Source organism: Colius striatus, chromosome W (genome assembly GCF_028858725.1).
Source record: "Colius striatus isolate bColStr4 chromosome W, bColStr4.1.hap1, whole genome shotgun sequence".
NCBI classification, from domain to species: domain Eukaryota; kingdom Metazoa; phylum Chordata; class Aves; order Coliiformes; family Coliidae; genus Colius; species Colius striatus.
Window position 1 is genome coordinate 42,100,872 of NC_084789.1, and position 23,755 is coordinate 42,124,626.

The 23,755-nt window shown below is 49.0% G+C and overlaps 2 protein-coding genes across 5 annotated transcripts; one reads left to right on the forward strand and one right to left on the reverse strand.

Moving 5' to 3' along the window:
• The first annotated feature begins 2,517 nt into the window (after nucleotides 1-2,517).
• On the forward strand, nucleotides 2,518-16,576 carry LOC104562357 (Golgi SNAP receptor complex member 2). 2 transcript variants are annotated; one of them, XM_062016741.1, is made up of 6 exons: nucleotides 2,518-2,599; nucleotides 4,271-4,335; nucleotides 7,562-7,670; nucleotides 8,741-8,873; nucleotides 11,403-11,543; nucleotides 13,645-16,576. In XM_062016741.1, exons 1-6 carry the CDS (start codon nucleotides 2,571-2,573, stop codon nucleotides 13,804-13,806), a joined length of 639 nt encoding a protein of 212 aa, XP_061872725.1. In that variant the 5' UTR covers nucleotides 2,518-2,570; the 3' UTR covers nucleotides 13,807-16,576. The 2 variants fall into 2 exon arrangements, with proteins under 2 accessions (XP_061872725.1, XP_061872726.1); XM_062016742.1 differs by lacking the exon at nucleotides 11,403-11,543.
• A 1,226-nt stretch (nucleotides 16,577-17,802) lies between these two features.
• Nucleotides 17,803-23,751, reverse strand: LOC104562358 (gametocyte-specific factor 1). Of its 3 annotated transcripts, none has more exons than XM_062016764.1 (7): nucleotides 23,656-23,751; nucleotides 22,257-22,354; nucleotides 20,308-20,434; nucleotides 19,235-19,321; nucleotides 19,033-19,074; nucleotides 18,740-18,800; nucleotides 17,803-18,284 (listed from the first exon to the last, which is right to left on the reverse strand). In XM_062016764.1, the coding sequence occupies exons 1-7, from the start codon at nucleotides 23,675-23,677 to the stop codon at nucleotides 18,089-18,091; spliced, it is 633 nt and encodes a 210-aa protein (XP_061872748.1). In that variant the 5' UTR covers nucleotides 23,678-23,751; the 3' UTR covers nucleotides 17,803-18,088. The 3 variants fall into 3 exon arrangements, with proteins under 3 accessions (XP_061872748.1, XP_061872747.1, XP_061872750.1); XM_062016763.1 differs by having other exon boundaries at nucleotides 22,257-22,357; XM_062016766.1 differs by lacking the exon at nucleotides 19,033-19,074 and having other exon boundaries at nucleotides 22,257-22,357.
• Between the last annotated feature and the right edge of the window lie 4 nt (nucleotides 23,752-23,755).

The window sequence follows — 23,755 nt, forward strand, 5'->3', positions numbered from 1 at the left end:
TCCTTCTGCCTCCTTGGCCTTGTTGGAGGAGGCTCTTCTGTTCCCGTTTTCTGAATTTCACTGGTAAGGTCAAACTGAGACGTGATCAGCAGGAACAAAAGCACGAGGAACTCCATCCTGCCGGGAGAACCGTGTCACGGTTAATTGTTTTGGTAACAGAACACGTTATACTGCCAGGGAGGTACAAGCATAACCGATGCAGGGCGTGGGCCAAAACCCATCAGTGCCAGCGTTCCACCCTCAGCAGCCTGTGGCTGTTGCCCAGGAAGGAATAAAAGCATGAGGCAAGTATGCTCGCCCATAATATTCTACAACCCCCAGAGTGTCTCAGAGATCCCTGACACTGGGGGATGCTGCACTGTTTCTCACTGGCTTATTACGTTTTCCCCTTTGATTTCTGTTCTTACCCCGTTTCCCTGTCACCACTGCAGAAGGCAGAGAGTTAGTGAAACGGCAGAGACATGGCTTGACTTCCTTTTCCACCGGCCTGACCCTCTCCACCTTGCTGCATCCCTCTACCTAGTACACTGATGAAGAAGGGAACGACGGGCCAAGTGCTTGTGACTCTTCTGGCCACAGATCAGTTTCGAAAGCGGCCACGACAGCAGCACAGAAATGTCTTTAATTTGGGAAGATGAGAAAGAAGGTGCAATGTGTCCTTAAAAAGCTGACTGCCAGGGTCCAGCACATCACCCAACAGCCCGAGAAATCTGATAGACGAGTCTCCAACATTCTTGTCATGTCTCCTCTTCTCTTTTCTCCATTTCCACAGCCCCAAAATGCTGAGAGGCGTGCTGTGAGGTCTGGCTTGTGTAAGGGAGTCTGTCAGAGCTGGGACAGGCAGACCCATGGCCTGCAGCTGGACTGAGTGAGGAGGCTCCATCAAGCATTCATCTAAATGTCTTTCCTCGGCGGCATGCCCTCAGGTTCGGCACTCCTTTGTTTTTAAACCCACAGTTATTAGTATCAAGAAAGCATGCAAATAGCTGGGGAATACTTTGTGTGTCCAAAAAGGAGAGGGAGGGAGAGAGGGGAGGGGGGAAGAGGGCTTCTATGCCGGTTGGAATCACGCTTAGAGAAACAGGGACAGACACATTATTAGGGTCTGGTTTTAAACAGACCATCAGGGTTTGGGTTTGTTTCAAAGACAGAACAGAGTCCCACAGCTGTGAGGGGAAAGGGCTGGTGCAGGCAGAACAAAGGAGACCTTGCAAGGATCCTGCTTTCCCTCTGGTGCTGCAAGGCTTTAAACTACAAGCCAGAGGAGGGCAGTGGGGAATGCACCCATGGGGGCTGAAGGCTGCTGTTGAATGCACATGATGTCTGTAGATTGTGTGATAGAGAAAATCCCCACGGTTGGATTGGGGTTTCTAAGAGAGCAGTGAATATGAAATCCTTTTTCTTCAGTAGGTGCTGCACAGGAATGACCTGGGGACACATCAGACAGTGATAAGTGACTCTCTCCATCCCCTTTTATCCTGTTTACAATACAGAGGCTTTCCTTGAACAAAACCTTTTTTTTTTTTTCCCCCACTCTCCTGCTCCTGGCTGTTGTGTCTAAAAGAGCCAATTTGCCAAAGGACTCCTCCTGGAAGGACTTGAAGTCTAACAAGAACAGACATTTGGTTGCAGCATGTTGTTTCTGGCAAAAAACAGTTTCTCCACAAGGGAACAGGAATCGGTTCCTGTGTTTCAGTGTTCCTGTGTTTCCTTGCCACTTCATCACAACTGGTGTGGTACCACCCAAAGCCCTGGCCAGGGAGGGGAATCCCAGCATCTATTTTCATTCAACCTCTCCTTTTCCAGAAAGTGTTTGAAAAACGGGATAGAATGACTCAGACACGGGAGAGCAGAGGACAAGGGCTGAATGTATTTGTTTCTGCTGCAGTTAATGTTTCCTATTGTTTTGTTGTGTGCTCTTACGCTGATTTCTGTGGCTTGAGTTACCACTAGGCATCCAGGGGATGATCTTTAGCCCGAGACCTGGCTGGCTGCACAGCACGGCAGGGCAGGGCAGGGCAGACAAGGAATGTTTCGTGCATCATCTGAGATGCGGGGGATGGATCCACGGGAACGAGGATCTCTCATTAACTAACGACGTGTGGTTATTTCCCTCACTTGCACCCGTGTGACAGTCGGTGACGTGTTCTCATCTGACTACACGGTACTCTTCGGGTGCACACCCTTAACTATCAACGAGCAGCAGCAGAGAACCCCCCCCAGTGTGGAGCCTGTTCCAGCCCCCAGGCTCCGCATCCTGCCCGCTGCCTGCCCGCTGCCTCCGCACCGCTCAGAGCCCTCCTCATCCTCGCTCGCACGGCCGTCACCCCTCGGCAGCGCGGACTCGGGCTGTTGCGCCGCTGAGCCCAGCCCCCGGGACCGGCCCCTGACGCGCGCGCTGCACCTGGCCCGTTTCGCGCCACGGCGCGCGGGAGCCCGCGCCGGCAGCGCCCCCTGGCGGCGGCGCGCGAGCCACGCGCCCGTGGACGCGGCGGCGGGAAGCGGAAGTCGCTGAGGCAGGAAGCGGAAGCCGGCGGTGGTGACGTGGGCGGCGGAGCGGCGGGGCCGCGATGGAGGGGCTCTACCACCAGACCAACAAGTGCGTGAGGCGGCGGGGAGGGAGCGGGCGCGGCCCCTGCGGGCAGCCCGGGCTAGGGGTGGCCGTGGCGGTCTGTCTGAGGGGGTGCCGGGGGGAGTGTGCGGGGGGCCCGGCTGCCCGCGGCTCGGCGCGCGACCCGGGAGGGCTCTCCCCGTCCCCCTGTGAGCTCTCCCTGTCCCCCTGTGAGCTCTCCCTGTCCCCCTGTGAGCTCTCCCTGTCCCCTGTGAGCTCTCCCTGTCCCCCTGTGAGCTCTCCCTGTCCCCCGAGGGCTCTCCCTGTCCCCCGAGGGCTCTCCCTGTCCCCTGTGAGCTCCCCCTGTCCCTCAGGGCTCTCCCTGTCCCCTATGAGGGTTCTTTCTCCTCCCACTCATGTACAAGTGCTCCTTTTCTGTGGGGGCTGTGGTTCACACACACGTGCCCATCACCTCGGGCTGGCCTCACCTGCCAGTGGCCACATCAGGGCGGCCACCAGCGAAGGCCACTCACCTTGCCTCGGGGATTCAGTGCACAGGAGCACAAGTATTCACAGAAAATGAGGGATTCTATGTTCCACAGGGTCCTTACGTGTAGGTGTTTCATGACAGCAGGCACAGGTGAAACCAGCTCAGGATCTGTGTGGCTCCTTGGCAATAAGAAGCGCTTGGTTTCACAGATAAAGCTGATCAGAGGAGGTGGATGTGGGATGGGAATCGCAAAAGAAAGCCAGAAAACATCTTGCAGCTGTGTGTGATGTGCAATAGATTGTGAGAAAGAGCTGAAGGAGAGATGGTTAATCCAAATATTCCCCATTTTTGTGGTAAGGGCTTTCATCACTGAGCTCTGTTGAAGAAGGCAGAGCAGTAAGTGAGTTTCACTGAGTAGTGATCCAGAGTAACTCATAGGGAAGGGTGGGAAATCCTGCTGTTTATCCATAACAGTAACTGGTATTCAGATGGGGGAAAAGGCTTATTCCTGTTTCCATAGTGTCTCATTCTGTGATCATAAAGGTGGCTTGGATTGGAAGAGACCTTAAAGATCATCCAGTCTGAACCTTGCCATGGACAGGGACACCTTCCACAAGCCCAGGTTGCTCACAGCCCCATCCAACCTGCCCCTTGCAGGACCAGGGCAGCCACAGCTGATTGTAGCCACCAAGTTGTGGTTTTGTTGTAGTTTGTTGTCAGTCTGGGAATTTTTTAACTCTTTCCATCATTTCTCCAGACTTACTGCTGCCGTCTTCTTCCCTCTGCTCTGCCCACTCTTTGTGAGTTCCCGCTGTAAACCCCAAGTCTTCTCTCCATGGAGTAGGTTGATCTAAAAGGCTTTCAGCACACCAGGTGTGTGGCATGGGACAGAGGCCCAGTTCAGGTTATAAATACAGAAAAGGGTGCTGGAACTGGATTGGAAATCTCTGAAGGAGAAAAATAAAGCCCTTCACCTTGATTTTTGCTTTTGGACTGAGAGTGGTTGTGTCGGTCCGTAGGAAGTGAAAGCGTGACTGGCTTTGTGCCAAGAATTGGGTTGGGTTTTTGTGTTCAGTGGTGGGCTGTCTGCACTGAATTCCACGGAGCTGATTCCTATTCTGTTCTAAAAAGTACTTTTACTTGAAAAGCAGATGAAAACTGAGGTGTTGAGAAATGGTTTTGTTTTATAGCTGTTAACTCCTGTTAATTTACCCTTTGTCTTTTGGTAGGCAAGTCCACGAGGTCCAATCTTACATGGGGCACCTGGAGACTTCAGACAGAGAGTCAGTGCACTGTAAGTAATGAAATGATGAGACAAGCCCCACTTGGATCTGATTTCACTAGCATCTTTAACCCTGTGTGCTCTGCCATTGCATTTACAAGCAGTTTGGCTCTGTGGTCGTTGTGGTCAGCAGGTGAGACACATCACCAGTTTGCAGTGCTTGGAAAGTATTTTACTCTTTGATGATGTTTTTCATGAGGGACAGAGCAGAAAAGACAGAACAGGAATCTACCTCACCTCAGCTCACCTTCCTACTGTAATTCTTTAACTGACAAATAGTGCTTCCTGTGGATGCTGCTTCAGTGTCGTGGTGGGGGAATGCCAGCTATTTTTTGGTGCTGCTGGTTTTGGAGCTCATTGTCAGGGGGTGCTATGGAGCACAAGCAGGTTATAAACTCCTCACTGCTGCATTTGTGGGGTGTAATCACCACAGTGATGTGGACAGAACTGCATGCTCACAGAGCATCACCAGCTGGTTTGCTAGAAGCTCAAAAAACTGAGAGATGGGATTGTCTGTCCTGTCACTGTCATTCTGCTGTTCCTGAAGCATCCACTAGTGGGCAGTGTTCCCCAAGAGATGCTCAGACTGGTTTCTGGGGAAGATGCTGTGCTTGGGCGTGTAGGTGTTTCAGCAGGATGGTTCTGACAGTTCCTGCTTGCCTCAGATTCAGAACCTGTAATTCCATCGGCTTGTAAGAAATAGTTAGAACAACTAGGTCGGAAGTTGCTTCAGTGAACGTGGACTATAACCCTGTGCTGATAAAATGACTGTCGTAAAAGGTTATGAGCTCTTGTGGCAGGACTTTTCACCCCAGTGCAGAGTTGGCCAATGTATTTTGCAGCTGTGTTGGAAGCCTTAATTCCTGGATGATTAATTGCTAATGGGCCTCATGAGGAACTTGTGAAGTGAAAGGACACTACACCAGCTGGATGCCTTCATCACAGAATCTCAAGGGTTGGAAGGGACACGGTGACTCACTTCTGTTCCCCTAAATATGTTTGTGAAGCATGACTTTGCTGTTGAAAGGGCTTTGATAACTTCCCTGTCAAAAAAACCCAACTTGTCTGCTGGTTGTGGTTTCTATGGTGGTTGTACTATTCCTCATGCAGTGCCAGACTTCCCAGACTGTTCTTCACTGGGTGGGACTGTGGAGCCTCTTGAAAATTAGCATCATTTCCCATTATGCCTCTCAAGCAGCCTCTGCTACTTGAGACCATTTCAAGAGAGAGGGTTGAGCACTGTCTTGCCTAGTCAATAAATGAACATACTGTTTCAGTATATGCATAAAGATACAGATATGTGCTCTACATTTAGAACTGATGGGAAAAAAAGATTGTCTTTGGGTGAAGAGTGGGAATGGGAGCCAGGAAATCAAACTTTTCTTTCCCAACTTTGGGCAAATAATCCCTTCTTGCTCAGAAAAGGGTAAGATGACCAAGATAGTAATGCTAGTGCTTGGACTAGCAAAAGCTGGTGTCATTGTTCACTCTCCTACTTGCTCTGCTGTTGAGTTTGGCTGTGCTAAATGGTCCAGGTATGAAAAAGGACACTTTGACTGGTTTGTGTCTATATATGTGAGTTACTCCTTGATGGTGTGAGGTTGAAGGGCTCATGTGTGCTGGGTTCTGCTGAATGTAATTTTCCAGCAAGTGCGTACCTTCAGCTTTACAGCTGGCCCTCTTCAAGCTCAGCATTGTCAGGTCAGGTTCTGTCTTTGGCCCTTCTGTGCAATTCTTTAAGCTTGCGACCTGACCTAGGTGACCCTGCTTCTGCAGGGGGGTTGGACTGGATGATCTATAAAGGTCCCTTCCAACCCTCCCATTCTGTGATTCTAAGAAATGCTGGATTGTGACATGGTTCGAAAATAGGATTGTCAAATGAGGAAAGGGATTGTGGCTTGGACTGAGTTTTGCTATAAAATGACAAGAGTAACTGAAAGCCTATGACTCTGTTGTCCCCAGTTGTATCAGAGGGCCCTGGCCAGGCTGGAGCAATGGGCCGAGGGCAATTGTGTGAGGTTAAGCAAGGTCCCTGGCCAGGCTGGAGCAATGGGCTGAGGGCAATTGTGTGAGGTTAAGCAAGGCCAAGGGCCAGGTCCTGCATTTGGATCACAACAACCCCAGGCAATGCTCCAGGCTTGGGTGGTGTTGGTCAACATCCGCCTGAACATGAGCCAGCAGCGTGCCTGAGGGGACAAGAAGGCCAAGGGCATCCTGGCTTGGATCAGCACCGAGGTGACAGCAGGAGCAGGGCAGGGAATGTCTCTCTGTGCTGGGCCCTGGGGAGACTGCAGCTTGAGGGCTGTGTTCAGTGTTGGGCCCCTCACTGCCAGAGAGACACTGAGGGACACTGAGGTTGGAGCTGAGGCAGAACTGTTTCCCTGAGAGGGGTGTCAGCCCCTGTGCCAGGCTGCCCAGTGAGCTGGGGGAGTGCCCAGCCCTGTAGGGATCCCAAAGCCGTGGAGCTGAGGTGCTGAGGGCTGTGGGTTAGTGGTGACCATGGCAGGGCTGGGGTAATGGTCAGACTCCATGAGCTTAAAGGTCTTTTCCAACCTCAATGATTCTGAGATTCATTTCCTACCTCAGTAAAGTACAAGTATGTGAGTTTCTGTTATGTGCTATTGCCCTTTGCTATTTCCATGCAGATGACCTGAAGCGATTGCAACACAGAGGATTACAGAGGCAATTACTTTGTTTTCTCACTTGCAAGGGCTCTTGCCCTGTTTTGGCCCTGTCTTTGAGCTGTTTGTCCACTTCCAAATCCTCTCAATTCTGAATCCTTCCCCTGCTCTGTCAGTCTCCCCTGTTATGGGTATGGATGACATATATTAACTCTGTATTTAGTTTTCAGAGGTTTAAATTGCTATTGCTATGAGAATCATCTTGGCTGTAGCTTGTGTGAGCAAGTTGTGCTGAGGGAACAGGACGGGGCTGCAGGGGGGAAAGTGAGAGCTTTAAATCCTAACACGGAGCTGATAGGTAAACAGACTCAGATTATCCTGAAAGAGCAGGGGCTTTCTTAGCTCCCTTCTCAGAGCAGGAGGGAAAGGCAAGAGTCCTAAGTTACTGAGTTAAAGCAGGGGCTTTCCATGAGAAGTACAGTTCTCTGATTTTTTCATCCAGTAAGGATTTGCATCTGTCTGCTTTTAAAGGTTGATTTGAATGCTTTTGAGCTTTTATCTTCACTCAGACTGCACATCTTTAATTCAAATCCAATCATGTTTTTATTTCTTTGCAGTAGTAGAAAATGAGATTCAGGCAAGAATAGACAATATCTTCAGCAACTTGGAGCGCCTGGAAATCCTGTCCAGCAAAGAACCTCCCAATAAGCGCCAGAACGCTAAGCTGTAAGTTCACCTTCTCTGCTGGGATGCTGTCATGTGGTTTTTGCCATTGTTTTCATTGTTTCTGGCCTTTTGGGTTGAGTCAAACATCAGCACTTTGCGTAAGTTATTCCTGTGCTCTGCAGTGACAAAATTGAGGCATGGAGGCAGAATGACGTTCCTACCTCTAACCGCAGACTGGTGGTGGAGTTTCTGTTCTGAGATGAGCAGAACATGGCACTCTGGGGCTTGAAAACGTTTCTCCTCCCTGACATTTGCTTTTCATGGCATTTGTAGAGATAAGGAGTTAAATTACTTGAGTTGGTGTCATTTTTCTCTGGACTATTTTCCTAGCTGTTGGTGATTAAAACAAGGAGTTTTCTGAAGTGAGCACTGGCTTGAGCAGGAGGTTGGACCAGAGACCTCAGGACTCATGTTCTAATTTATTCCGTAACTTTACTCTTAACATTTAGTCCCAGAGTGCCTGTGTAGATACCAGGGGTGGATTTCATGTCACCTATGTTAGGCAGGTCAGTACCTGAAATAGCGGTCTAGGCTTTCTCTGTGGTCGTCAGACATTTCATCAGAGGCAGAGGAGCTCTGAATGTTCCTTGATTTAGCCCAGTGGAGATGTCTCCTGTATTGCTCACTGACTTTTAAACTCCTTTTAATAAAAACTCAAAAACACTGTGCTAATTAATGAAACTTGAGAACTTAATCTTTTATGTGCATGAGGGCCATAAAATAGGAACTGTTCAAATGCTGTGCTTCCAAACCTGTGTTAAATGAGGAACATACACAGAACTCCTGAAGAGACCAGTCATGGGACAGCATGTCTCATGGGACAGCTGAAGAATTCTGTTTCATGTTCTGTTGTTGGCCTTCAGTTCAGTGTTTAGCAGCAAAACCAGGCATGGAAGGCCCCAGTCTGGACTATAGGCCTACCATTGAATGCCCTTTATCTTCTAGACAAGTAAAACCTGTCATTCGTTACTGTTTGTCACTGAGAATTTGTAATGCTCCAGTGTTAACCCACCAGAACACAAAGAAGAATGGTATTTTTATGCCTGGGAATGTGTTTGTGCTGTTTCCAGCCGAGTCGACCAGCTGAAGTACGACGTTCAGCACCTGCAGACGGCCCTGAGGAACTTCCAGCACCGCCGCTACGTTCGGGAGCAGCAGGAGCGGCAGCGGGAGGAGCTGCTGGCACGGACCTTCACAGCTAATGTAAGTGCTCTTCAGTGTGGATCTCTGTGCTTTAGAATCTGTAGTCTTTCAGAGACATTTCAGACAGGACATAGGCACGGCTCTGCTGCATTGAGATGTAAATGGAGTAGAGATAGAAAACCGTTGACAAAGTGCAACTCTCTCATGAGTCAGTAGTAAAAGGCTGCAGAAGCTGCTGCTCCTGCTTTATTTGGTGTGGTTCTACCTGACTGTTAATAGCAGTTTCAGAAGGATGAAGGAAGTAGATACCAAAGCATGCATTTTACTTGGATTTCTGTCATCTGTCAAATCCCGACATTTGTTAAATGTTTGGCTTTTACATGCCCTGCTGTCAGCAAGCTCTAATCTGCCCAAATCCAATCACACAGCTGGCAAAAGGCTCTTGCTTCTTATCTAGAAATGATCCAAAAGGTTTTAGTTTCCACCTACTCTTGTTAATTCTTATTACTTCTATTGGAAGTCCCCTCAGTGCAAATTCCTAGAGGAATCCTTGCTCTGAATCCTGTGGGCTTGCTTTCAGGTTTCTCTTTTCTGTAACTCAGAAGCTGGTCTTTGTTTTGGCTTTTGTTTGTTGGAGTTTTTGTTGGGTTTTTTTTTCCTGTTAAAGGCTTATAATCCAACATTGTCCATGGTGTCACTCACTGGAAGGAAGAACAAATGTGAGTGGTCCTATTTTTTCGAGACTTAGGAAGTTCAGTGCTGCACTTCCCAAAGTCTGACGTGGAGATGACCTCTAGCATCACATGGGCTGTTTCAGAATTACAAGTAAGACTTCAAAGTAACACTGACATTTGAAAAAACACTGTGGTGTTCCTCTGCAAATCTGATGGAATTTTGCTGTAGGAAAACTTGTCCTGAAACAAACCACATGAAAGTGGAAGAGTTTTGCAGAGCAGCAGACTTGGAAATGCAAAATACATGACAAATTGGTTTTGTTCTCCTTTAGATGTTGAAAGATGTCTCAAGATGAAAAAAAAGAGGATGAATACTTTGTGTTTCCTTGAACTTGTTAAAAAAAATGTGACTTTTAAAGCAGAATGGTCCTTTAATAGGAAAATAGGTGATTTGTCAGTTTTTGGCCTGTTTTGGTTAGTTGACACAGTTTCTATTCACATACTACCCTGACTTATCAAATAGCAATGTCAGCTGAGAATGTAAGCATCCTGAACTGGAACACAGACAACAGCTTTTGAAAGCTGGAGCAGTGTTCTCAGCATTTTGTTTAATTCAAAGATAAAAATGGTCTTTATCTGTACCATTCTGGAGAAAACCACTTGTGAAAGATCTGGTGCCCTCTACTCTCCCTGGGATAAGGGTCAAAAATCAGCCTTGATGTTTTTCTTGCTGCCTTGTGTTAGAAAACCCCAACAAGTTTCTTGTGCAGGAAACCTAATCCCTGCTGCTTCAGTTTAATAGATACCTGCAGTGACAGCTCTTCAGATGCAAACCGAGGGGTTCTGCTCGGCAGACTCGTGTAAGACAAGACACTTGTTTCAGCCTGGGTGCTTCATTAGCATTGATGAGGGGTGTGCAAGCTGTCCCAGCTTCTTCACCCAGGAACTTCAACCCTGCAGCTGCCAACAGCTCTGATCTTTTTGTATTTTTTACAATAATCACCAGAGTGTACCCAGAGGAGCCTGGTGTAGTTCCATGCACTTAGCCTCCAGATGGCTGTCAGGTGTGGGGCGTTAACCATCTGCTGCCCTAAATACCAGCTCTGCTTTGGGCAGTTCTTGCCCTGAGCAGCGGCAGGTAGGGCAGTGGTGCCACACACCAGCATCAGGGTTCCTGGTCCTAAAACGATGTGGGGGCCCTGCGCTCTCCCAAGGGAATGGTGTCCAGAGATTAAACTGGAGGCCTTGGCAAGCCGGAAGTGATCACATGCTCAGACCTCTTGTGCAGCCCAGGTTACAGAGTTTGATCCAGCTGTTTCCATTTCGAGGCTCATGGTCTCTGGTTGAGCTGATGCAGCTTTTGTTTGGGTTTTTTTTGATAAGGCTGTGGGGTTTGGATGGGTCAGACCTTCAGGGAGCTAGGTTCATGTCTGTTTACCTTCAATCTCAAAACTTGGCAGTGTGTTTCAAGTTTGTGGAATGTCATCTCCCAGACCTCCTGCTACACAAACGTGGTATTAACATCTGCCACTTCCAATGATCAAATGACTCCTTGTTGAGGTCCCTCTGTTAGGTTTTATGTTCTCTCTTGTAATACACTTTCCTACGTCTATCATAAATTGAGATTGTAAAGAATTCTCCACTTTCAGTCTGACTTTTTATCCTTGGAAATCTAATTGCTGTTGAACAACAATTGCTTGGGACTTGCTTCCTGTAGGCTTCTCTAAATCACTTTTTTCACTCAAATAGTAATGTTGAATTTCATTTCCTTACGAAAAAAAAATTGATTAGAGCACAGTCCTTCAAATGCTGTCAAGTTTTCAGCACAGTTGTGCCTGCGTGTTGTCGTTGTGGCTCTGTGCATGGCCGTGTGAGTGGGCAGCAAGGTAACCCAGACCCTGCGTTTCCCCCACAGGACTCTGACACCACCATCCCGATCGACGAAACCTTACAGTATAACGAATCCCTCCAGAATGCCCATCGTGGCATGGATGATCTTATTGGCAGTGGGACCAACATCCTGCAGGGGCTGAGGGACCAGAGAGTGACATTAAAGGTGGGGGCATCATTTTTTACCAGAAAGACCCCACGTTTTTCTGTGTTTATGGTAACCAAGCTAAGTAGAACAAATACATGAGTTTGCTTCAGTATGGCACTTGAAGCTGAGAGTGCTGGGAAGGGCCCAGACTCCTTCTGAACTAAACCTGAACTCTTTTATCCTCTCATTAGGAGCAACTGTAAGCTCTTGTCGTGGCTGGATGGCCTGGCAACCTTCACCTGCATGGCTGTTAGTCTCTGGAGTGCTGAATGTTGTGTTTTCTCCCCTTATGTTTTGTGAGTGTATGTCTAATGTACTTGGAATCAATTCTGCCCTTAGAGAGCTTTACTGATACTAAGTCAGGTTGATATTCAAAACAGTTCTCCAAATTTCACCTTTTGGACCAAAGATACAGTGGACTGTGAGAGCAGAATCCCGGAATGGTGGGAGCTGGAAGGGCCCTGCAGAACTCCTCCAGCCCAAACCCTTGCTAAAGCAGGTTCCCCTCACTCAGGGGGCACAGGAATGTGTCCAGGTGGGTTTGGGAACCTCCTGAGAAGGAGCCTCCACACCCTCCCTGGGTAGCCTGGGTCAGGGCTCCCTCACCTCAGCACCAAAGGAGTTTCTCCCGTGCCAGGGGCACTGCCTGTGTGCCAGACTGTGCCTGTTAGCCCTTGTCCTGGCACTGGCCACCACACAACAAACACTGGCCCCAGGCTCTCCACAGCCACCCTTTAGGGATTGATCAGCATTGCTGAGATCCCCCCTCAGCCTTCTCTTCTCCAGGCTGAACAGCCCCAGTTCCCGCAGCCTTTCCTCATCACACACGTTCCATCCCCTCAGCATCTTGGGAGCACTGCACTGGCCTCTCTCCAGCAGTTTCCTGTCTCTCTTAAGCTGGGGAGCCCAAAACTGGACACAGGACTCCAGACAAGGCCTCAGCATGGCAGAGGAGAGCAGGAGGAGAACCTCCCTCAACCTGCTGCCCACACTCTCCTCAGTGCCCCCCAGGAACTAGAGTATTTATTTTAAAGCATGATAGTAGAGCATTGTAATGGGAATCTGTGCTGTTGACTTTGGTTGGAGAAGAAGAAGTAACTCTGAACTGCTTTCTGAAGCAGGGTGTTCTGTTAAGGACTTGGACCAGGAAGTGAGTTTGAGAGACTCAACCCGTTGCCATCGCTGCCATCGCTCCTGTTGCAGCAGCCATCACTGGGTACACGTGTGTGCTGGGGGCTGGTCCTGCTGCCAGTGCTCTGACTGGCTTGTCTAGAAAGGGGCTTTGGCCTATATCCTGACTCTGACCCATGAATTCTCTCCTTTCTTCCCAGAGGGGAGGATCCAGCTCTGACTATGCCCAGAGTACACTGATGTGCCTGGATTCCATAGTTTCCGTGGGAGTGTTCCTGCTGCCTTGCACCTCCTGGTGCCTCCCCCTGCTCCTTTCCTGGCACCTCCAGCTCTGCAGCTCACAGAGCTCTGCTCTGCCCTGTCCTTCCCACTAAGGTGGTAGTTGGTGGGATCCACATTCTTAATAACACCAGCTGCTTCAGCAGTGAAACAAAGCTGGAGTGTGGGCCTGCCTGCAGTACACATGCCACCAGTCTTTGGTCAGTGCTTTTCTCCAGAAGGATTTCTTAAAATTGCATCAGTTACACTACTGTTGCCTTTTCATCGCACTCTGCCTTGAACATTACGAGTTTGTAGACCTCCTTTTTAATAAATTGTTGCTATGAGCTGTACTCCAGCAGGAGGGAAGTTCTGTGAGAAGAGTTGTCTGATCAAGGAGCTTCAAGCTCCGGTAGTCCTTAGAAAAAGGAGCAGAGATGCCTCTTGTGATGCCCCTGTAGAGAGCGCATTTTCTCCGGGTCAGTCTTTATGAGGTCTCTGGACAGATTGTTTGGTGTCTTTAATCACATTCCTGTTCATGTGTGTGAATTAATTCGTCTCATCATCCGGCTGTTTCCAGGGTCCCGTGGCTGTCTCCTCTTAAACAGAGCAACTCTTGGCAAGTCATGTCAGTCAGAATTGCCGCCCACGATGAAATATTCTTGCACTGTGGAATGAGAAGTGGTGGACCGTGGGGTTAATTGTTTCTCTGCTGTCTTTTTATTCTTAGGGTACTCACAAGAAGATCCTGGATGTTGCCAACATGCTGGGCTTATCCAACACGGTGATGCGGCTGATCGAGAAGAGAGCCTTCCAGGATAAATACTTCATGATGGGGGGAATGGTTGTGACTTGTGTCATTATGTTTCTCGTCGTGCAGTATCTGACATGAGCTCCTGAACTATCGCCAGAGCAGATGGTCTTTTGGAGCAAGATGGACTGTCCTCCAGAGTGTACTTTCCTCCAAGTGCTGCTTTGGATAAGCCCCTCCTGTGAACTTCAGAGTTTACAAACCAGACTCACACACATGTCATGTGGAGAGCACGTGAAACAGGGAAATAGGGGAACAGATTTCTCTGGGGACGCTGTAGTTGAGAATGGCCCATGTAAAAAACATCCCTGTTCTTTACTGCTTCCACCTCATGGTCTGCAAAGTTGAAGAGCCTGCTGCAAGTTGAAGAAGCTGGTTAAATAGGAGGCTGGAGTGAAAATTTTGCCCAGCTGCATTGCAAGGTAGGAGTGTCCTTCTGAGTAGGTAGGGAGCAGAGGATGCCAGGGCAGAGCATAAGATGCAGTAAGCCTTTCCCTGAGCACTGTAGCTTGCAGCGAAAGAATGTCCCAAGGAGAACTTGGCATTGTTTGTGGGCACAGGAGGTGGTGTGCAAAAAGGGGTGGGGAGTGAAGGGCTCCTGTCACAAACTCACTCTGATGCTTGGAGGGAGGAGGAATTGTGGGGAAGGGTCTGAAGGCACATTGAGAACCTCAGCTGACTTTTTGGTTTACACACACAGTATTAACCAGCACAATCTGCACGGTTTAGGCTGAAATCCTTCCTCCAAGGTACGTTCTGGTACTTTTTTATGCCCTGCTGCTTCTCAGTGGAAGCTGATGCTGTACTCCTGCCTGCTCCCAGTCACACGCACGTCGGGCCTGTGCCATCACTCTGGGCAGCACCAAATCCAGCCTCTAAAAACTGTAAGACTGTGACTTTTTTAATACTCGTGCACATCCCATCCTGGTGAGCTGTATTCATTTCCTGAGGGGGTTGGTTGGGGGTTTGTGCTCTGTCGCTGGTGTTTTCTGGATTGACGAAGCAGGAGAGTCCTGGCTGTGCTCACATTCACGTCTGAGAGTCTCACAGTCACAGTGAGCTCTCTCTGCTCTTCTGTGTGTTGAGAGTTAACGGTGGGATCAGCAACAGACATCACACATGAAGTCAGATGTTGTCAGAAGGGTTTCCTGAACTTATGTGCGTTGGGGTGCTAAACATTCCCCGTCCTTGGGAAGGGTGTTCTTGGTGTTACCCTTTGTACCTGCGAGATTCCTGTGAAGGACATTTGCCCTCATCCCATCTCACAGGTGGTGGCCAGCTGAGGTGCATCTCCTTGGTTGAAGACATCTGTCCATGTTTAAACGTTCCCAGTGAGACCTGTCTTGTTGTTTGATGTGGCCCTCCTTTCCCTGCACTTGGGGGGCTCAGAGTGTCCAGCCTGAGATTTTGGGCATCATCCATTTCAGTTAGCCTTCAGCCACATTCCCATCCCCGTTGTGTCTGTGTCAGGAGTGTTTCTGGCTGTCTGGCAGTGGCACAGAAGACTCACGTTCAGACTCTGGCACAATGCTGCTTCTGGGTTTTTTTTTTCTGTCTGGAGTGGTTTTGGGTCTCTTAGTGAGTAACAGATGGCAAGTCCTGCATTTGATCTTTGCTGCAATAAGCTTTGCTCTCATTGTGTAGCCTGTTGTGCACTTGGAGAAATGGTATTTGAAGCTGTAAAAAATGAATTCCAGTTGCTGTGGGCGAGTGAAAGCAGCTGTAGCCCTGTGTGTTTGCAGGGGCACAGCATCGAAGCCCAGAGGGAAGACCCCAGTGCCGTCAGCTGAGGATGGTCCTTGGGGGGCTGCAGTGGCCGTGGGGCCATTGGGTGCTGCTGCTTTGCCCAGCCTGCCCAAGGCAACGCGTCAGCAGACCAAGGCCAGGGGTGGTTTCATTTGAGCCCATGGGTTTGGGGAATTGAAAGGGGGAATCTGCAGTGGCAGATCATCTATGTTACAGTACTTTAAATCTTACATGTAAGTGTACCTGACGTTTATTTCAGTATGAAATGCGACAGACACGGCATTCTGTGCACTTTTGAGGTCATGTACGGGATCAGTTGGGCACCTTGTCAGGGATCTCTAGCAAATCTTTTTCTGTTCTGGTAGCTGGTCGTTCCCTCTTGATTTTACAACTTAAGTGTTTAAAGGATGTCATTGGTCGGGGTTTAAAGTATATGCAGCTGTGACACAGCGTGGCAGGATTTGTGTTATGCCAAGGTGGGACTCTTGCCCATTTGTTTCCTTCTTTGGCTCATGGTAGGAGGCATAAAATAATTAGAACTGGATTTTTTGGTGTGGTTTTGAGCCCTTTTGGACTCTCCTCGTTCTTGTGCCGGCTCATTTTCCTTTCATAAGCTAAGTGTCATTGCCATTCACTGTGTCTAAAGGGGAGATGTGGGGCTTGAAGGAACCACTTGGGTAGCTGGATTTGATGATGTGCAACTTCAGACAAGTCTTTACTATGCGTTAAGTCCAATATGACTCACAAGAGTATTGGTGCCATCTCAGTGTACAACCCTGGAAGCCTTTGTTGCTGCAGCGTGCCACAGAAGCAGCATAGTGCTGCTCGCGTGAAATGGGACAGAGATGAAGCCTGAGTGGCTTTTCCATGTGCTGCAGCTCTCTGTGGAGTTCCCTTTCTCACTGAAGACTCCATCTCCTTCACCAGAGCTGTTCTGCTTCTGTGACACAGTGAGCACTGCCGCTGTTGATGAGCTCCTCTCTCGGGAGAGGGCATAAACTTCCCTCTGTAGATATAAACTTCCCTCTGGAGCGTCTTACCATATATAAAGGGGCACATGTGATTCCTGTGATGCATTACGTGAATAAAGGTTTTTCAGCTGAAATGAAGGGGTGTTTACCTAGCCTACCCTGACTAACCTGTAGGTGTGCAAAGGCTTAAGCTGGACAAGTATTCTAAATATTGAAGTGAGAGAAGCTCTGCCTGAGCTCTGCTGGGAAAAGGAAGTTGACAGACAGTGGAAGAGGGGTCAGTTACTTCAGGGGGAGGCACAGATGTTACTCAGTGGTCAAAGCCAAAGCTTGGACGGTGTCAAAACTGCAGTGCTGGAGCTGTGGGACACTGCGCACTGCCCCAGACTGGGCACTCCCAGTGACGTATCCCACTGGTCAGACTGGTGCTGACATGGGTGGCTTCTGTGGCCCTGGAAGTGGTGGTGGAACAGGAGTGTGGAGGCAGCTGGGTGCAGGGGGGAGCTGCTGCAGGGAAGACACCCCGGACCTCAGTGTGCTCTGCCTGCTGCCCCTGGCACAGGAGAAGGGCCAGACCTTCCTCTCTCCTGCCAGGGATGTGGTGGAGGGGGGGTGGAGCCCTGGTGTTCCACTCAGCCTTCCTTCCAACTTCTAATGAAGCAAAGGAAGAACTTGGAAGGCAAAATGTGGCCGTTTGGATTGTGGATTTAAAATGTGAGATCAAGAGGTTGGATTATCTTTGTCTGGCAATTATGTTTTGTAGTAACAGAAGTTCCCTGCAGCTACAGGACACGTATTAAATCAGAAAACACCCAGCAAAGAATGCAAAAAGTTAGAATTTCATCCAGTGCTACAGGTATAAACTAGATACCTGGATCAGATCAGCCTTGGGCAGTTTGCTGAGACAGGTCTCCACAGTTTATCTTCCAGGGTGGTACCTTATGCTAAGCAGCAGCTGAAGCCTAGAAACAGCATTGCTGCTTGTGCAGCGTGCTTTCAGTTGTGACTACGTGTGTAGAACAGATCTAGGGGGGTGAAGACAGGTAAGTTTTGAAACAAAGATACAGTCAGGATTCTAGCAGTTAAAAGGGAGTGAAATGTGGCTCATGTATATGTAGATTGGAGGAGGAGATAATAATAAAAGCTTGGGGATTAATTTAGAAGGAAGATGGAATGGATAAGCGCCTGTAACAAAAAGCAGGTACTCACTGCTAGTCTTTCACCACCTGGAAATTAGAGGAGCTCAGGATAATGGGGCCCAATTGTGGCATCTGTCTGTAAGATTAAAATGCTCCAGCTTATTCCACAGAACAAATCACTACAGATGTCTGAGAGAGATGTAAAACAGGTCTGAGTACTTAGAACACTTTATTCTAAATTGCCAACAAGAACCTAGACAGAACAAACTTTAAAGTAATCCTTGTTATTGCATATTGCAGCCAACTGATTAACATTGGTAACCAGCCAAGTGACTAATGTAGGTGACAACAGGAGTGGTTTAGCGCCGAAGTGGCTGGGGAGCAGGGCTGCTTGCTCTGGACCACTGGGATCAAAGGCGTGCCAAGAATATGGAATAAAACATACAGAGGGTGACTCAAGCATCGAGTTCCCTCAGAAGCTGCTCTCCAGGAGGTGGGTGTTACATCCTACTCCTCCTGTCCCCACAGCAGTGTATGTGAAGCCCTGCTCTGAGGGAGGTCTCTGGAGCCGTGGCCACCCCCAGAGGCCGTGGTGCTGGAGCCGCCTGCGCAGTGCTGCCAGTTGCTCCCTGCCGCGGCGGGCGGGAAGGACAAGGGGACACGCAGTCCTGGTGGCAGGAAGTTCTTCTGCTCAGAGCTGCTGCTGCAATGGAAAGGCTTCAGTTACTTCTCCTGACAAATGCCCTGGCTCAAGTGCAATGCCAAGTCTATGGTGACAGGAGGGCACAAGGGCCTGCTAGCTAACCACTGAGCTCCACAGAAGCTCAGTAACTGTTTGAAAAGGCTCCAGAGGATGGCACCTGGCCACATTTCCAAAGTCAGGGTAAAGGCTCAGCACCTTTCTCCCCTGCACACTGGCCAGACATCCAGCAGGATGTGAACGCAGGCAATGCATGCGAGAGCAGAGAGTATCTGTGTTCCCAAGGGCTTCCTTCCCTGGTAGGGGCCAGGCGTTTGACCAAGTAACACTGAACCCACACCCAGGGCTTGTACAACAGCAAAATCAGGTCATGTCCAGCCACCAAGGCTGGGTTGGGAGCAGGCTGCAATGCTCATCTATACAAAATATTGTTAAGGAATCAAACTTGCATTCTCTACCTGGGTGTGTCAGAGTTGGTCCTGCCCCAAATGAAAAGGGAATTGGACTGCTCCAACAGCTCTGCAAAAGGAAACAGGTAAGGTGGTTCAAAACTAAGAAGCTTCAGCAACCATCAAGTCAGGAATATCTGTCATATTTCTACATGTTCAAGAGGGGGTAGAAGTTGATCTAATGATGAATGTGTCATTTAACCGAGGAACGTAAAACTTATGTTTCCATTGCCGTCATTGCACATAAGGTACAAACTATGGTATGGAGCAGATGCCTGGAAATCTCTCTCCATGCCACTTACCGCAGGCACGTTGGAATAGGTCTCTGTACCAAGAAAAGCCTGCTGGGTGGAGAGATGCATGTTTGTAGGACTGAGCATAAGCAAGGTGTCGTATGAGTGAGGCCGAAGTGACCAGCATCTCTGGACTCACACTGTCCCACGTGGAGCTGAAGACAGGACCAGGGTGACGGCAGCCATGTGCCAAAGGCAGTGTGTTCCTTACCTGCTTCCCAGTCTTCATCACATGGAGGTGCCTGCCACGTGCTCGCAGCATTCATCTGCTCTCTCTGGAAGCCAGAGGACTGACACACTTCAGGAAGAGAGAACACTCAGTGACTAGCAGTCAGTCCTGCTTCAGAAGCACCAAGTGCTTTTGGATCAAAGCTGTAAAACCTGGCTTCATAGGAAACCCCACACAACACAAATGGGCTCGGTGCACCCAGGAGCCAGGCCCTGACCTGAAATCAAACAACTTGCAGTTTGCCTTTTTAACCAACAGGAAAAGACTCTGCTCCCTGGAACTTTGTGGCAGGAATGCTCGAGTGAAGAGGAAACCTGCTTATCTGAATGCAGGTAAGCATCCCTGCCAGCCTCAGTGCAGCTCTACAGAAGACAGAAAACTATCTCTCTGCTCTGTAGTGTAGCAATAGTTAAAGAGTAGGGGATGGAAAAGATGCTGCATAGCACAGGATGCCTTCCTAAATATTCTGGGGTTCTTGGACAGCTCCCCTCCCACCTGGTCTCACAGGGCAGAAGACTGAAATTTTAATTATATGGTGGATAAATCAAGTGCAGTGGCAGAGCAGCCCAGAAGAGGAGCTGCCCCATCTCCTGTGGGCAGTGAATCATTCAATCTGCCCTGCAGGAGAACAGCTACAGGGGTTTCCAAAACTCCAGACACTCGTTTGGTAGAAATTAGCTTTTAACACAGCATCAGTGGTCCAGCCTCCACAAAGGGAGATCAGCTCTACAAAAAGAAAGGCTGGTCCTTCTAGCCACAAAATCATCCCAGCTACAGCTGGAGGGACTTAGGATGCAGTCTAGGGCACAGCCTTTTTCTTCAAGAAGCCTGGTAGCAAAATAAGTGCAAGTCCTGCCAGAAGCATCTGCAATATTCTCATAGACCTACCCAGTAAATGAAAAAAATAAGGCTCCAGTTTTCCCAAAGCTGCTGGTCACACAAAACTGTAGACACTAATTTGACTCCTCCTTTTCTGTTCTGTGAGCTCTCCTTACAAACAGGAGACCTCAATACCAGGGTGAGCACCCATCTCGGAGCACAGGTGGTTCTCTTACCTATATCGTGCTCCATGAGCCTTCTCTCGCTGCACTTCATTATGTGGTCACGGAGGTCAGCTTGAGGAACGAGATGGCGAGCGCTGAAGGGACAAGTGGCCAATTGCTGTGCCACTTCAGGGTGGCTCTAGACAGGAAAAACCAAAATCACTGAAGTTCACTCATCTCTTGCTAAACCAGAGGAACCATGGTTTCATGTCAAACCATGACAGAAGCATACCCTCTGCTCAAGTCCCTGCAGTTTGCTGCAACTCTGGCAATAGGGCTGCGTGGTTTAAAGCACAGATGAAACTATTTAAAAACAATAGGAGAGAGCTGTCAGGCAAATCTAAACCATTCAGATCTTCTTTAAATTAGCAGGCACAAAGGCAGAGAAAGTCCTTAATCCTTTCAAAACAGCCAGGGAGTTGGTAGCATTCAGCCTGAAGACTGGTGCTAGGGGATTACTGTGGGATTATCACTCAAGTAAACCGTGCTCACAGACACAGGTTCTACCAGCAGCACTCAGCTCTCACTACAGTAAATTATTCCTAAAACGATCCAGCCCTTACTGGGAAGAACAGACCTTTGCCATTGTACCAGTCCCTGCCTGGTTCTGCCTGATGCAGCTTTTGCTAGTGTGGAATAATTCCTCCAAGTGACTTACTGGGACTTACTGGAACTAAAATTGTCTCCACATTTTAAAAGCAGGTGTAGCATTAAGGAAGCTTTCAGGGTGGAATGCAGCCAATATGCACAACGTCTGTTCTGTTCCATGATAATTCCCTGGGCAACAGAGCCTGCAACCTTGGATGTTGGCAACAGCAGGGGAGGTTGGTAAGTCGACCCAGGTAGGAGGGTGGAAGGGAGTGGGGACACCCTGGCCAGGCTCTGGCATATCACTGCAGGGACAGGGGCCTGACGGTCCCGTGGAACTGATAAGCTGCCTAATTGCTACCCTGAGCCTACAGATTCCTTTTTTTTTGTCAAAATTGTTTCCTTTGGGTGAACTTTGCTCATTATAATGTCATTATAATACTAAACCACACCTCCATCCCAAAGGCTGCCTCTCTCCAAGGGGCGACCACCCCTCACTGAGCACATGCTCTGAATTCTTCCTGTCTATGCCTTTAAAGTGAGGGAAAATTTGCACCAGTTACAACAAAGGTCTGTATGACCAGAGTCACGCAAGCTCCACCTAAAAGTAAACAAATAACATAAACATGGCTCAAGAGGGGAGGGACAGTGGGGGCAGATGCCATCACGAATGAGTCAGGAGGACTCATCACTGCCTTCTGGCACTTTGGTAAACTTAAAGAGGAACAATTGGGTTGCAAAAGGTCTCAGCAAAAACCCAAAGCTCAGTCAGATGCTAGCACTTGACAGGATTAATGACAGCAACAGAGGCAAGAGTGCTTCCTGTTAAACCATTTGTATTCCAGGTCTGGATAAAACATGGAGAGGGGACAGAAACCTCCCCCACGTGTGCCAAGCTCAGGATATGCAGCTTCTGCCAGGTAATCTGCAAATTATATAATTAGCAAAACACAACAAAAAAACCCCAAATGCTGCTATGCAACTGTGTTTCCAGCGCTTAAAGAATGAACTGCAACATCATAACGCCTCTCCTCTGACGAGCCAGAACGGGATGCACATAACTCAGTCTGAAAATTCTCCACTTGAAGCAGAAAATGTATCTTACCTCCAGGTGAGCTGCTGGGAGAGACCGCAATTCTCTCCTCGACCTAACCATCTAGAATCTCTTACCTCCTTTCAACAGAGCCACACTGGTCTTGAGTGGATCAACATGTGCTCAAAGCTATTGCCAAACAAGTAATCAAGTTATATGTAATAAAGGCTAAACAAAGCTGTTTGTCAGGAACTCACCCCAGACAGACAGAAAACACGGTAAGAATGAGAACGTGTGCGTCAAGTACATGCACAGTGCGTGCTCTGGCAGCCCAGCTTACCTTCTGACACTTCACAAGGTGATAGGGGAAGCGACGGGCTCTGATTTTATGATGTTTGTTATATGGACATTGTATTAATATCTCTGGATCAAAAGCATCTTCTAGAATGGAAGAACAAAGAGAACAAAAATAGAAAGATCTAGACAGTGAAACAGGAAAAAAGACATATAATCACAGCAGGGCCGTGATTTTTAGGGAGCTAACCCAATTGTTCTTCATTTGAAACCATTCATTTAGGCAGGCACCTGGTTTGCATAAACAAATTCCTTTTGAAGTTTGTCTGGGATGTTGATCAAAACAGACAGAGAATAGCCAGCAGCACTGAGCATAGCAACTCTTTTAAGTTGCCACATTAGGCAGGTAACCACGCTGGCTCCAAGGGAAGGAAGGCAGCAGTACTTGTCCAGCTATCAGAGGAAATTCACAGGGAAGATGACGCACCCACTGGCACCTTCAGGAACATCTTCAGTCTGAACCAAACCTTTTTTGATCAACAGCTACTTTTGCTGGAGGAAGAATGCCAGGCAATTTAGTTTAATTTCTGAGGAAGCAGCGTGCCTAAGCATGGTGCATGTGACTTCTAAATGAAGTTCTGCAAAAGTCACGCAATTATTTATGAGCTGAGCTGAAGAGTACCAAACTGGCTAAAACATCTAAGGATCTAGGCACTGAACACTGAAGCAGCATGAGTGCCTGCATACATGATACAAATGTTTGATCTATAGATCATTCCTTCAAACCCCCCCCAGTTTCATATGCTCAGCAAGGACAGGGATGGACAGCAGATACAGGTCCTGCCTGCGGATCTGGTTGTGAGGTACACACCAGGGAGCTGGACCAGGCTTCTTGCATCCCTTCTGCTCTGCCACTCTTTTGGCACAGGCTTTGAGCAACTTTAGGATTGGCTTAAACAGATGTGAGCATGGGGTGCTGCTCTTTAGCCTCTGCACTGCCACTTTGTCTTACCTGTACATTGGTGTTTAGCTGTCTCAACAGACAGGTCAGGACAGCCTAGTTAAAAGTGCTGTTCCACAAGTCACAGTGAGCCAGAAGGAAGGAAGGGAAGCCATATGGACCTCATCCTTCTTTCCCCCTGCACAGCCATCTGATGCACAGCCATCCCAACACCGTGTGGCTGGCGCCAGCCCAGGCAACAGCTACAGGTGGAGCAACACCGTAACCAAATCAAGCCACTTTCCCTAAAGGCCAGGCCTCATCCACACCAGCCACGCCCGGCGAGGCAACCCCATCTAACCTCAGCCTAGTTCCCAGGGCCGGCGCCCGGCCGGAGCCGCGCGGCTCCCACGCCCGGCCTCAGCCGAGCTCACATGGCCCCGGGCGGCGAGCACGCCGGCAGCGCTGGGGCCCGCACGCCGGGGGCCCGCGCCCCGAGCCTCACCGCACTCATCCTCCAGCTCCATGGCAGCGAAGGCTCGGCCGGGCGGGCGCGGGGCCGGGGCAGCGGCCGCTGGCGGGGCCGCGCCGACGCTCCTTCCGCC